This window comes from Hyla sarda, chromosome 1 (assembly GCF_029499605.1).
Source record: "Hyla sarda isolate aHylSar1 chromosome 1, aHylSar1.hap1, whole genome shotgun sequence".
Taxonomy (NCBI): domain Eukaryota; kingdom Metazoa; phylum Chordata; class Amphibia; order Anura; family Hylidae; genus Hyla; species Hyla sarda.
The window spans coordinates 602492362-602507238 of record NC_079189.1 but is presented as its reverse complement, the minus strand read 5'-3'; the positions used below and the strand labels follow the sequence as shown (position 1 = coordinate 602507238).

General features: G+C 43.2%; 1 protein-coding gene across 1 annotated transcript in view; it reads left to right on the top strand.

The window, feature by feature from the left end:
* LOC130295068 (uncharacterized) overlaps nucleotides 1-14877 on the top strand; it is a gene marked incomplete at its 3' end in the record, with an annotated part of 238076 nt that overhangs the window by 8772 nt on the left and 214427 nt on the right. The window contains 1 exon segment of the mRNA XM_056545368.1: nucleotides 1453-1551. Coding sequence (XP_056401343.1) covers nucleotides 1507-1551 — 45 coding nt within the window.

The window sequence follows — 14877 nt, the reverse complement described above, 5'->3', positions numbered from 1 at the left end:
ATGCACACTCCTCTATACCCCTCTGTCACCCATGTACACTCCTCTACACCCCTTTGTCACTCATGTACACTCCTCTACACCCCTCTGTCACTCATGTACACTCCTCTAAACCCCTGTCACCCATCTACGCTCCTATACACCCCTTTGTACATTCCTCTACACCCCTTCCACCCATGTATGCTCCTCTACACCCTCTGTCACCCATGTACACTCCTCTACACCCATTTGTCACACATGTACACTACTCTACACCCCTTTGTACACTCCTCAACACCACTCTGTACACTCCTCTACACCCCTTTCACCCATGTATGCTCCTCTACACCCCTTTCACCCATGTATGCTCCTCTACACCCCTTTCACCCATGTATGCTCCTCTACACCCCTGTCACCCATGTACACTCCTCTACACCCCTGTCACCCATCTACGCTCCTATACACCCCTTTGTACATTCCTCTACACCCCTTTCACCCATGTATGCTCCTCTACACCCTCTGTCACCCATGTACACTCCTCTATACCCGTCACCCATGTACACTCCTCTATACCCCTCTGTCACCCATGTACACTCCTCTACACCCATTTGTCACACATGTACACTACTCTACACCCCTTTGTACATTCCTCAACACCACTCTGTACACTCCTCAACACCCCTGTCACCCATGTACGCTCCTCTACACCCCTTTCACCCATGTACGCTCCTCTACACCCCTTTCACCCATGTATGCTCCTCTACACCCCTCTGTCACCCATGTACACTCCTCTATACCCCTCTGTCACCCATGTACACCCATCTGTCACCCATGTACACCCATCTGTCACCCATGTACACTCCTCTACACCCCTCTGTCACCCATGTACACCCATCTGTCACCCATGTACACTCCTCTACACCCATCTGTCCACTCCTCTACACCCGTCACCCATGTACGCTCCTATACACCCCTTTGTACATTCCTCTACACCCCTTTCACCCATGTATGCTCCTCTACACCCCTCTGTCACCCATGTACACTCCTCTATACCCCTCTGTCACTCATGTACAGTCCTCTATACCCCTCTGTCACCCATGTACACTCCTCTACACCCCTCTGTCACCCATGCACACATCTGTCACCCATGTACACTCCTCTACACCCCTCTGTCACCCATGTACATCCATCTGTCACCCATGGACACTCCTCTACACCCGTCACCCATGTACGCTCCTCTATACCCCTGTCACCCATGTACGCTCCTCTACACCTCTCTGAACGCTCCTCTACACCCCTCCGTCACCCATGTACGCTCCTCTAAACCCCTCTGTCACCCATGTACACTCCTCTAAACCCTTCTGTCACCCATGTCCACCCCTCTGTCACCCATATCCACTCTTCTACACCCCTCTGTCACCCATGTAAAAAAAAAAAAGAAAAAAAAGTTTGGCGCCTAATAGATTTGTTTTCCAGGTTTAAAGGTGAAGAATTGTGTGTGGAAGAAATCGTGATGATGGCCCAGACCAGATGGAGAAGAGAAGGCAACAATGCAAATTAGAGAAGACGTCATTGGTGAGTTGCTGTATAAAGCAGCACTTTAAACTACATAAATAGATATAGTGCATTGCGTTTTTTATCGTTTTTTCCTTTTTTTTTTTTTTTTCTTGCTTGTCAACCTCGGTAGCGGTGCCCCGAGGAAAAAAAAATTTCCGAGGTGTGCCCCGACCCGAAAAAGGTTGGGAAACACTGGTGTAGTGTATATAATGTAATCTAACCTCAGTATCTGAGGAAAGGGTATTAGTGGTAATTATTTCAGAGGAGTTATGGCGCTAGACATGTTGTCCCCTATCCAACGGATTGTTGGGTGAAACAGGTGAGATTTGCTGAAGATTTTACATTATTCTTTCCCTTGTTATCTGACATTGGATTTTCCTTTGTAAATACAGTAGATAAGAAGGCATTTAATAGATTGGCCCTTTCTGCATCCTCTTCCACTATTACGCCCAGATTATTCCTTAGGGGGTCAACATTATCAGATTTAAAGGGGTATTCCAGGCCAAAACTTTTTTTTATATATCAACTGGCTCCGGAAAGTTAAGCAGATTTGTAAATTACTTCTATTAAAAAATCTTAATCCTTCCAATAGTTATTAGCTTCTGAAGTTGAGTTGTTGTTTTCTGTCTAACTGCTCTCTGATGACTCACATCTTGGGAGCTGTGCAGTTCCTATGGGGATATTCTCCCATCATGCACAGCTCCCGGGACGTGACATCATCATTGAGCAGTTAGACAGAAAACTTCAGAAGCTAATAACTATTGGAAGGATTAAGATTTTTTAATAGAAGTAATTTACAAATCTGTTTAACTTTCCGGAGCCAGTTGATCTATATAAAAAAAAGTTTTTGCCTGGAATACCCCTTTAAGTTTATTATTTATGTTGGTGAAGAATATTTTTGGGTTCGTTTTACTTTCTATGGCAATCATTGTCTCTGTTGCAATTTTTGCTAGTTTTATTTCTTAAAGAATTTGTTCCTGTCCTTAGAATTTTTTAACGCTTTCCCACTACCGTCTTGCTTTAGTACTATAAATGCTTTCCTAACTGTTTTGGTTTACCATATTGGTTTTCTCTTATTTCAAGCCTTTTTATTCCTGTAGGGTAGATGTCGTTCACAAGATCTATTCAGGATACTTATATAATTGTCCCATTTAGCTTGTGTACTTTTATTACTGAGGATAAGGTCCCAATCTATATCACTGAGGTCTTCTCTTAGTTGGTGACAATTGTTCTTCTTGTAGTTTAATGGTTTTGTAGCCCTACTAGTAGACATCCTCTTATAGGATAAATGAAAACTTATTATGCTGTGGTCACTATTACCAAGATGACCCCCACCTCTATTTCAGATACTATGTCTGGTAGATATTAGCAGTAGAGGGAAATACTCATGGGTGTAATGGGAGAGGTATTAGCAGTACAGAGGGAAGTGCTCATGGGTGTATAGGGAGAGGTATTAGTAGTAGTAGAGAGAGAAGTGCTCATGGGTGTATAGGGATAGGTATTAGCAATAGAGAGGGAAGTGCTCATGGGTTTATAGGGAGAGGTATTTGCACTAGAGAGGGAAGTGCTCATGGATGTATATGGAGAGGTATTAGCAGTAGGGGGAAGTGCAAATGGGTGTATAGGGAGAGGTATTAGCAATAGAGAGGGAAGTGCTCATGGGTTTATAGGGAGAGGTATTTGCACTAGAGAGGGAAGTGCTCATGGATGTATATGGAGTGGTATTAGCAGTAGGGGGAAGTGCAAATGGGTGTATAGGGAGAGGTATTAGCAGTAGAGGGAAGTGCTCACAGGTGTATAGGGAGAGGTATTTGCAGTAGAGAGGGAAGTGCTCATGGATGTATATGGAGAGGTATTAGCAGTAGGAGGAAGTGCAAATGGGTGTATAGGGAGAGGTATTAGCAGTAGAGGGAAGTGCTCATGGGTGTATAGGAAGAGGTAGCAGTAGAGGGAAGTGCTCACAGGTGTATAGGGAGAGGTATTAGCAGTAGAGGGAAGTGCTCACGGATGTGTATAGGGAGAGGTATTAGCAGTAGAGAGGTAAGTGCTCATGGGTGTATAGGGAGATGTATTAGCAGTAGAGAAGGAAGTGCTCATGGGTGTATAGGGAGATGTATTAGCAGTAGAGGGAAGTGCTCACGGATGTGTATAGGGAGAGGTATTAGCAGTAGACAGGGAAGTGCTCATGGGTGTATAGGGATAGGTATTAGCAATAGAGAGGGAAGTGCTCATGGGTTTATAGGGAGAGGTATTTGCAGTAGAGAGGGAAGTGATCATGGATGTATAGGGAGAGGTATTAGCAGTAGGGGGAAGTGCAAATGGGTGTATAGGGAGAGGTATTAGCAGTAGAGGGAAGTGCTCACAGGTGTATAGGGAGAGGTATTAGCAGTAGAGAGGGAAGTGCTCATGGGTTTATAGGGTTTATATTTTTAATCAACTGGTGCCAGAAAGTTACAGATTTGTAAATCACTTCTATTAAACAAATATTTACCCTTCCAGTACTTATTAGCAGCTGTTTGCTACAGAGGAAATTTTTTTCTTTTTGAATTTCTTTTTTGTCTTGTCCACAGTGCTCTCTGCTGACACATGATGCCCGTATCAGGAACTGTCCAGAGCAGGAGAAAATCCCCATAGCAAACCTATGCTGCTCTGGACAGTTCCTGACATGGACAGAGGTGTTGGCAAAGAGCAGTGTGGACAAGACAAAAAGGAAATTCAAAAAGAAGAGAATTTCCTCTGTAGCATACAGCTGCTAATAAGTACTGGAAGGATTGAGATTTTTAAATTGAAGTAATTTACAAATCTGTTTAACTTTCTGGCACCAGTTCATAAAAAAACTGGAGTACCCCTTTTAATAGCTGTTAGGCAGTGTTAGAAATGTGTCTGGGGATTATTTGATTGCCGGTTAGGGTTGAACCGAGCCAAATTGAACCGATAATTTTGAAAAAGTTTTGTCATAACCGGCGAGTTGAACTTTTCAAATGTTTTCTTATCTCTAATACAAACCATTATTAAAGACCACTATAAATACACTACCCGGTATCTTGAAGAAGTTGTTGGAGGACTACTACCCCCAATATAGCCCAGTCACCATATCAGTACCTAGAGTGCCGATGGATCCCAGGACACTATTGCCCCACTCCTTATCTTTCTTGGTTATTTTACAACATGATAGTACAGATGGATTGGACCTAGTTGGCCATATTTGTCGCTGACCTGTTACAACTAGAGATGAGCGAACTTACAGTAAATTCGATTCGTCACAAACTTCTCGGCTCGGCAGTTGATGACTTATCCTGCATAAATTAGTTCCGCTTTCAGGTGCTCCGGTGGTCTGGAAAAGGTGGATACATTCCTAGGAAAGAGTCTCCTAGGACTGTATCCACCTTTTCCAGCCCACTGGAGCACCGGAAAGCTGAACTAATTTATGCAGGAAAAGTCATCAACTGCCGAGCCGAGAAGTTTGTGACGAATTGAATTTACTGTAAGTTTGCTCATCTCTAGTTACAACCACCAGTTATTGTACGCACTTGTTGAGCTTTTGTCTTCTATACATTTGTCTTAATATGACCATTTGGACCCTCACAACTCTGGGTCCTCAGGAAATTGATGTTAAACTTGGAATATTTCAATTCATTTGTCTGTCAAAGACTTTTCCTTCATTTTCTCTGTTAGTTTTGCCAAAAAATAATTAAAAAATAACAGCGTCCGCCTATTTCTCAAGAAGTTAATGTACTAGGCCGCTGTCTGAACACTGTCCTATTATTATATATGATTCTTCTTGCTGACGATACAAGAAGTATTTACCAGCTAATGGAATAAAGATGGACTCACCGACAGTGACTGCTGTACTGAGCTATTGTTCTCTGGTTTTAGCCAAAAAACACCCTTAGGGTACTTTCACACGAGCTGATTTAAGCAGCGTACAGTGGTCCCTCAACATACAATGGTAATTCGTTCCAAACGAGCCATCGTTTGTCGAATCCATCGTATGTTGAGGGATTCGTGCAATGTAAAGTATAGGAAGCTGTACTCACCTGTCCCCGCCGCTCCCGATGGTGATCCCGGGCCTCCGCTGGGCTCTCCTGGTCTTCTCCGGTCCTCCGCTGTCTTCTCCGGTCCTCCGCTGTCTTCTCCGGTCCTCCGCTGTCTTCTCCGGTCCTCCGCTGTCTTCTCCGGTCCTCCGCTGTCTTCTCCGGTCCTCCGCTGTCTTCTCCGGTCCTCCGCTGTCTTCTCCGGTCCTCCGCTGTCTTCTCCGGTCCTCCGCTGTCTTCTCCGGTCCTCCGCTGTCTTCTCCGGTCCTCCGCTGTCTTCTCCGGTCCTCCGCTGTCTTCTCCGGTCCTCCGCTGTCTCCTCCGGTCCTCCGCTGTCTCCTCCGGTCCTCTTCTGTCTTCCGCAAGGCCTTACTGGGCCTGCGTAGCGATGTCATTATGCCGCTGCGTACGCCATTCCTATTGGATGACGTGCACAGCAGCGTATTGACGTCATCGGAGAGGGCCGAGAAGACACCGGAAGACCAGCGCTGGACCCGGAGGGCACCCCGGAGCATCGTGGAGGGGTAAGTAATACTTACCGCACCACACGGGGAACATTAAGCTGCTATCCGGCAGCAGCTTAAGCATTTGGCGCTGCCGGATAGCAGTTAATGCGATGGCCCCGACATAAAAAAACATCGTATGTCGATTTCATCATATGTCGGGGCCATCGTAGGTCGGAGGGGTCACTGTAATTTGCTGCGGATCCGCTGGTGAAGGCCCCGCTCTATGCGGTCTTTACATGTGCCTGCTCGTAGTGGCAATACGCCGCTACGAGTAGACACACTGCGATGTGCGAGTCGCAGTAAATTCGCACATCGCGTGAGCTCTCTGCGAGTATGCCGCACACATCGCTGCAGGGTGTCTGCTCGTCGCGGCGTATTGCCACTACAAGCAGGCACATGTAAAGACAGCATAGAGCGGGGCCTTCACCAGCGGAACCGCAGCGTAAAATACGCTGTAAATTCGCTCGTGTGAATGTACCATAAGGGTACGTTCCCACACGGCGTATTTTGCTGCGTATTTGCTGCTGCGTATTTTACTACCCATTGACTTCAACAGAGAAAATAAAATACGCAGCAGCAAATACGCCGTGTGGGAATGTACCCCAAGGGTGCGTTCACACGTGCATATTTTTACTGCAGATCTGCAGCAGATTTGCTGCTGCAGATTTTGCTGCTGCTGCTGATTTTGCTGAAACAAATCTGCATCAGATCTGCAGCAGTAAATACGTACGTGTGAACGCACCATTATACCCCCACAGGTGCGTATTGTATATCTCCGCCAGAGCAACATTACACCACAAAGCAAGTGTTCTCTGATGTCAGCCAAACTATATGGGCTGAATGGTTCTAATGGATTTAACAATGTAAAGTCTATTAAATAAATGACAACATAGACGAGAGAAGAAAAAATACACAACAAGTGGAGTCATAGATACATTTTAATAACTTTATTAATAAGTAAGAGAACAAATAACATTTGACAAATACATTTCATTGGAGACAATAGTATTTTCCCAAATTCACCCGATCCCTCTTAGTTTTGTGTACACATGAGATGGGGAGTAGAGACGTGGTTGGGAAGTATAAAAAACAAGTGTAAAGGTTCAGTACATACAAATTATGGAAATTATTGGGAAATATAAAAAAAAATAAGAAAATATGTAAACAACTAAGGGTGCATGATTGGTATACAAATTAGGGACCTGATTGTGATGTGTAAAAATAAGTGTGCAGGATTAGTATATACAAATTAGGGATATATTGGGATGTATAAAAAATATATGATTGGGATATATAAAGAAAATTGTAAAAAAAAAATTGGTGGTGCATGGTAAATTAAAAAACAAAAAAATATATAACTGTATACAAATTAGGAAAATGACTGGGAAATAAAAAAAAAAGTGCTACGGATTTGGGAAATATAAAAAATATGAGAAAATAAGTAAAAAATAAGGGTGCGTGATTGGTATACAAATTAGGGACATGATTGGGATATATAAAAATATGTGTGTAGGATTAGTATATACAAATTAGGGATATATTGGGATATTAAAAAACATTGTAAAAAAATATGTTAAATAAAATAGGGGTGCAAGAGGGTGAATGGGAAATAATAAAAACTATGTAAAAAAATAAGAGTGCATGATTGATGTACAAATTAAAGGGGTACTTCACTGGGAAACATGTTTTTTTTTTCAAATCAACTGGAGCCAGAAAGTTAAACAGATTTGTAAATGGCCTATATTAAAAAATCTTAAACCTTCCAGTACTTATAAGCTGCTGTATTCTTATTTTCTTTTTGAATTTCCCTCGTGTCTGACCACAGTGCTCTCTACTGACACCTCTGTCCATTTTAGGAATTGTCCAGATTAGGAGCAAATCCCCATAGAAAACCTCTCCTGCTCTGGACAGTTCCTTTCATAGACAGAGGTGTCAGCATAGAGCACTGAGGTCAGACAGAAAGGAAATTCAAAAAGAAAAGAACTTCCTGTGGATCATACAGCAGCTGATAAAAACTGGAAGGATTCAGTTTTTTAATAAAAGTAATTTACAAATCTGTTTAACTTTCCGGCACCAGTTGACTTAAAAAAAATTTTTGTGGCACATTAGTATATGTGAGGCGGGAAACTTTTCAAAATGGGTGGTGACCATGACGGCCATTTTGAAGACGGACATTTTGAATCCAACTTTTGCTTTTTCAATAGGAAGAGGGTCATGTGACATCAAACTTATTGGGAATTTCACAAGAAAAGCAATGATGTGCTTGGTTTTAACGTAACTTTATTCTTTCATGAGTTATTTACAAGTTTCTGACCACTTATAAAATGTGTTCAATGTGCTGCCCATTGTGTTGGATTGTCAATGCAACCCTCTTCTCTATATACTGCTATATACTATTATATACACCGCAGGAGAAATGCTAGCACAGGCTTCCAGTATCCGTATACACTGCTATATACTACTATATACACCGCAGGAGAAATGCTAGCACAGGCTTCCAGTATCCGTATACACTGCTATATACTACTATATACACCGCAGGAGAAATGCTAGCACAGGCTTCCAGTATCCGTATACACTGCTATATACTACTATATACACCGCAGGAGAAATGCTAGCACAGGCTTCCAGTATCTGTATACACTGCTATATACTACTATATACACCGCAGGAGAAATGCTAGCACAGGCTTCCAGTATCCGTATACACTGCTATATACTTCTATATACACCCCAGGAGAAATGCTAGCACAGGCTTCCAGTATCCGTATACACTGCTATATACCACTATATACACCGCAGGAGAAATGCTAGCACAGGCTTCCAGTATCTGTATACACTGCTATATACTACTATATACACCGCAGGAGAAATGCTAGCACAGGCTTCCAGTATCCGTATACACTGCTATATACTTCTATATACACCGCAGGAGAAATGCTAGCACAGGCTTCCAGTATCCGTATACACTGCTATATACTACTATATACACCGCAGGAGAAATGCTAGCACAGGCTTCCAGTATCCGTATACACTGCTATATACTACTATATACACCGCAGGAGAAATGCTAACACAGGCTTCCAGTATCCGTATACACTGCTATATACTACTATATACACCGCAGGAGAAATGCTAACACAGGCTTCCAGTATCCGTATACACTGCTATATACTACTATATACACCGCAGGAGAAATGGTAACACAGGCTTCCAGTATCCGTATACACTGCTATATACTACTATATACACCGCAGGAGAAATGCTAGCACAGGCTTCCAGTATCCGTATACACTGCTATATACTTCTATATACACCGCAGGAGAAATGCTAACACAGGCTTCCAGTATCCGTATACACTGCTATATACTGCTATATACACCGCAGGAGAAATGCGAGCACAGGCTTCCAGTATCCATATACACTGCTATATACTACTATATACACCGCAGGAGAAATGCTAGCACAGGCTTCCAGTATCCGTATACACTGCTATATACTACTATATACACCGCAGGAGAAATGCTAGCCCAGGCTTCCAGTATCTGTATACACTGCTATATACTACTATATACACCGCAGGAGAAATGCTAGCACAGGCTTCCAGTATCCGTATATACTACTATATACACCGCAGGAGAAATGCTAGCACAGGCTTCCAGTATCCGTATACACTGCTATATACTACTATATACACCGCAGGAGAAATGCTAGCACAGGCTTCCAGTATCCGTATACACTGCTATATACTACTATATACACCGCAGGGGAAAGGCTAGCACAGGCTTCCAGTATCCGTATACACTGCTATATACTACTATATACACCGCAGTAGAAATGCTAGCACAGGCTTCCAGTATCCGTATACTCTGCTATATACTACTATATACACCGCAGGAGAAATGCTAGCATAAGCTTCCAGTATCCGTATACACTGCTATATACTACTATATACACTGCAGGAGAAATGCTAGCATAAGCTTCCAGTATCCGTATACACTGCTATATACTACTATATACACTGCAGGAGAAATGCTAGCATAAGCTTCCAGTATCCGTATACACTGCTATATACTACTATATACACCGCAGGAGAAATGCTAGCACAGGCTTCCAGTATCCGTATACACTGCTATATATTACTATATACACCGCAGGAGAAATGCTAGCACAGGCTTCCAGTATCCGTATACACTGCTATATCCTACTATATACACCGCAGGAGAAATGCTAGCACAGGCTTCCAGTATCCGTATACACTGCTATATACTACTATATACACTGCAGGAGAAATGCTAGCACAGGCTTCCAGTATCCGTATACACTGCTATATATTACTATATACACCGCAGGAGAAATGCTAGCACAGGCTTCCAGTATCCGTAGTTTCAGGTGCTGCAGAATGGGCAAAACAAAAATTGGAACAGGACCCTCAATTTACGCAGAAGATTTTGTTCAGGGATGAGGAAACTTTTATGTGAATGGTGAAGTTAACAAACAAAACCACCGCTATTGGTCTGACACTAACCCACATTGGATAGATCCCTCCAAGACTGTTGGAACACAAAAAGTGATGGTATGGTGTGGTATATGGGGTACAATGATAGTGGGGCCATTCTTCATCAATGGAAACCTCAAGGCCACTGGATATGTGAAATTGCTACATGATTATGTGTTTCCCTCTTTATGCACTGAAGCTGCACGTTCCCTGAGTATTTCCAGCAAGATGGTGACCACCACATTATGGGTGTCAGGTCCGAGCATTCCTAGACGAACAGTTTCCTGGAAAGTAGATTGGTCGTCGTGGGCCAGTTGAATGGCCCCAAGGTCTCCCGATCTGACCCCCTTAGACTTTTATCTTTGGGGTCATCTGAAGGCAATTGTCTATGCTGTGAAGATACGAGATGTGCAGCACCTGAAACTACGGATACTGGAAGCCTGTGCTAGCATTTCTCCTGCGGTGTATATAGTAGTATATAGCAGTGTATACGGATACTGGAAGCCTGTGCTAACATTTCTCCTGTGGTGTATATAGTAGTATATAGCAGTGTATACGGATACTGGAAGCCTGTGCTAGCATTTCTCCTGCAGTGTATATAGTAGTATATAGCAGTGTATACGGATACTGGAAGCCTGTGCTAGCATTTCTCCTGCGGTGTATATAGTAGTATATAGCAGTGTATACGGATACTGGAAGCCTGTACTAGCATTTCTTCTGCGGTGTATATAGCAGTGTATAGCAGTGTATACGGATACTGGAAGCCTGTGCTAGCATTTCTCCTGCGATGTATATAGCAGTGTATAGCAGTGTATACGGATACTGGAAGCCTGTACTAGCATTTCTCCTGCGGTGTATATAGCAGTGTATAGCAGTGTATACGGATACTGGAAGCCTGTGCTAGCATTTCTCCTGCGGTGTATATAGTAGTATATAGCAGTGTATACAGATACTAGAAGCCTGTGCTGGCATTTCTCCTGCGGTGTATATAGTAGTATATAGCAGTGTATACGGATACTGGAAGCCTGTGCTAGCATTTCTCCTGCAGTGTATATAGTATAATATAGCAGTGTATACGGATACTGGAAGCCTGTGCTAGCATTTCTCCTGCGGTGTATATAGTAGTATATAGTAGTGTATACGGATACTGGAAGCCTGTGCTAGCATTTCTCCTGCAGTGTATATAGTAGTATATAGCAGTGTATACGGCTACTGGAAGCCTGTGCTAGCATTTCTCCTGCGGTGTATATAGTAGTGTATACGGATACTGGAAGCCTGTGCTAGCATTTCTCCTGTGGTGTATATAGTAGTATATAGCAGTGTATACGGATACTGGAAGCCTGTGCTAGCATTTCTCCTGTGGTGTATATAGTAGTATATAGCAGTGTATACGGATACTGGAAGCCTGTGCTAGCATTTCTCCTGCGGTGTATATAGTAGTATATAGCAGTGTATACGGATACTGGAAGCCTGTGCTAGCATTTCTCCTGCGGTGTATATAGTAGTATATAGCAGTGTATACGGATACTGGAAGCCTGTGCTAGCATTTCTCCTGCGGTGTATATAGTAGTATATAGCAGTGTATACGAATACTGGAAGCCTGTGCTAGCATTTCTCCTGCGGTGTATATAGTAGTATATAGCAGCGTATACGGATACTGGAAGCCTGTGCTAGCATTTCTCCAGCGGTGTATATAGTAGTATATAGCAGTGTATACGGATACTGGAAGCCTGTGCTAGCATTTCTCCTGCGGTGTATATAGTAGTATATAGCAGTGTATACGGATACTGAAAGCCTGTGTTAGCATTTCTCCTGCGGTGTATATAGTAGTATATAGCAGCGTATACGGATACTGGAAGCCTGTGCTAGCATTTCTCCAGCGGTGTATATAGTAGTATATAGCAGTGTATACGGATACTGGAAGCCTGTGCTAGTATTTCTCCTGCAGTGTATATAGTAGTATATAGCAGTGTATACGGATACTGGAAGCCTGTGCTAGTATTTCTGCTGCGGTGTATATAGTAGTATATAGCAGTGTATACGGATACTGGAAGCCTGTGCTAGCATTTCTCCTGCGGTGTATATAATAGTATATAGCAGTGTATACGGATACTGGAAGCCTGTGCTAGCATTTCTCCTGCGGTGTATATAGTAGTATATAGCAGTGTATACGGATACTGGAAGCCTGTGCTAGCATTTCTCCTGCGGTGTATATAATAGTATATAGCAGTATATAGAGAAGAGGGTTGCATTGACAATCCAACACAATGGGCAGCACATTGAACACATTTTATAAGTGGTCAGAAACTTGTAAATAACTCATGAAAGAATAAAGTTACGTTAAAACCAAGCACATCATTGCTTTTCTTGTGACATTCCCAATAAGTTTGATGTCACATGACCCTCTTCCTATTGAAAAAACAAAAGTTGGATTCAAAATGGCCGCCATGGTCACCACCCATCTTGAAAAGTTTTCCCCCTCACATATACTAATGTGCCACAAACATGAAGTTAATATCACCAACCATTCCCATTGTATTAAGGTGTATCCATATAAATGGCGCACCCTGTACTCTGTGCTGCTGTGTACTCTGCTCCTTCTACAATGTATCTCCCACACTCCTCCTGAAATACTCTGTACTGCTGTGTACTCTGCTCCTTCTACAATGTATCTCCCACCCTGATCTCCTGAAATACTCTGTGCTGCTGTGTACTCTGCTCCTTCTATAATGTATCTCCCACACTGATCTCCTGAAATACTCTGTGCTGCTGTGTACTCTGCTCCTTCTATAATGTATCTCCCACACTGATCTCCTGAAATACTCTGTGCTGCTGTGTACCCTGCTCCTTCTACAATGTATCGCCCACACTCCTCTCCTGAAATACTCTGTACTGCTGTGTACTCTGCTCCTTCTACAATGTAACCCCCCACACTGTTCTCCTAAAATGCTCTGTACTGCTGTGTACTCTGCTTCTTCTACAATGTATCTCCCACACTGATCTCCTGAAATACTCTGTACTGCTGTGTACTCTGCTTCTTCTACAATGTATCTCCCACACTGATCTCCTGAAATACTCTGTACTGCTGTGTACTCTGCTCCTTCTACAATGTATCTCCCACACTGGTCTCCTGAAATACTCTGTACTGCTGTGTACTCTGCTTCTTCTACAATGTATCTCCCACACTGGTCTCCTGAAATACTCTGTACTGCTGTGTACTCTGCTCCTTCTACAATGTATCTCCCACACTGATCTCCTGAAATACTCTGTGCTGCTGTGTACTCTGCTCCTTCTACAATGTATCTCCCACACTCCTCTCCTGAAATACTCTGTGCTGCTGTGTACTCTGCTCCTTCTACAATGTATCTCCCACACTGATCTCCTGAAATACTCTGTGCTGCTGTGAACACTGCTTCTTCTACGATGTAACCCCCACACTGTTCTCCTGAAATACTCTGTGCTGCTGTGTACTCTGCTCCTTCTACAATGTATCTCCCACACTGATCTCCTAAAATACTCTGTACTGCTGTGTACCCTGCTCCTTCTACAATGTATCTCCTATACTCCTCTCCTGAAATACTCTGTGCTGCTGTGTACCCTGCCCCTTCTACAATGTATCTCCCACACTGATCTCCTGAAATACTCTGTGCTGCTGTGTACTCTGCTCCTTCTGCAATGTATCTCCCACACTCCTCTCCTGAAATACTCTGTACTGCTGTGTACCCTGCTCCTTCTACAATGTATCTCCCACACTCCTCTCCTGAAATACTCTGTGCTGCTGAGTACCCTGCTCCTTCTACAATGTATCTCCTATACTCCTCTCCTGAAATACTCTGTGCTGCTGTGTACTCTGCTCCTTCTACAATGTATCTCCCACACTGATCTTCTGAAATACTCTGTGCTGCTGTGTACCCTGTCCCTTCTACAATGTATCTCCCACACTCCTCTCCTGAAATACTCTGTGCTGCTGTGTACTCTGCTCTTTCTACAATGTATCTCCCACACTGATCTCCTGAAATACTCTGTGCTGCTGTGTACTCTGCTCCTTCTACAATGTATCTCCCACACTCCTCTCCTGAAATACTCTGTGCTGCTGTGTACCCTGCTCCTTCTACAATGTATCTCCCACACTGATCTCCTGAAATACTCTGTGCTGCTGTGTACTCTGCTCCTTCTATAATGTATCTCCCACACTCCTCTCCTGAAATACTCTGTGCTGCTGTGTACTCTGCTCCTTCTACAATGTATCTCCCACACTGATCTCCTGAAATACTCTGTGCTGCTGTGAACACTGCTTCTTCTACGAT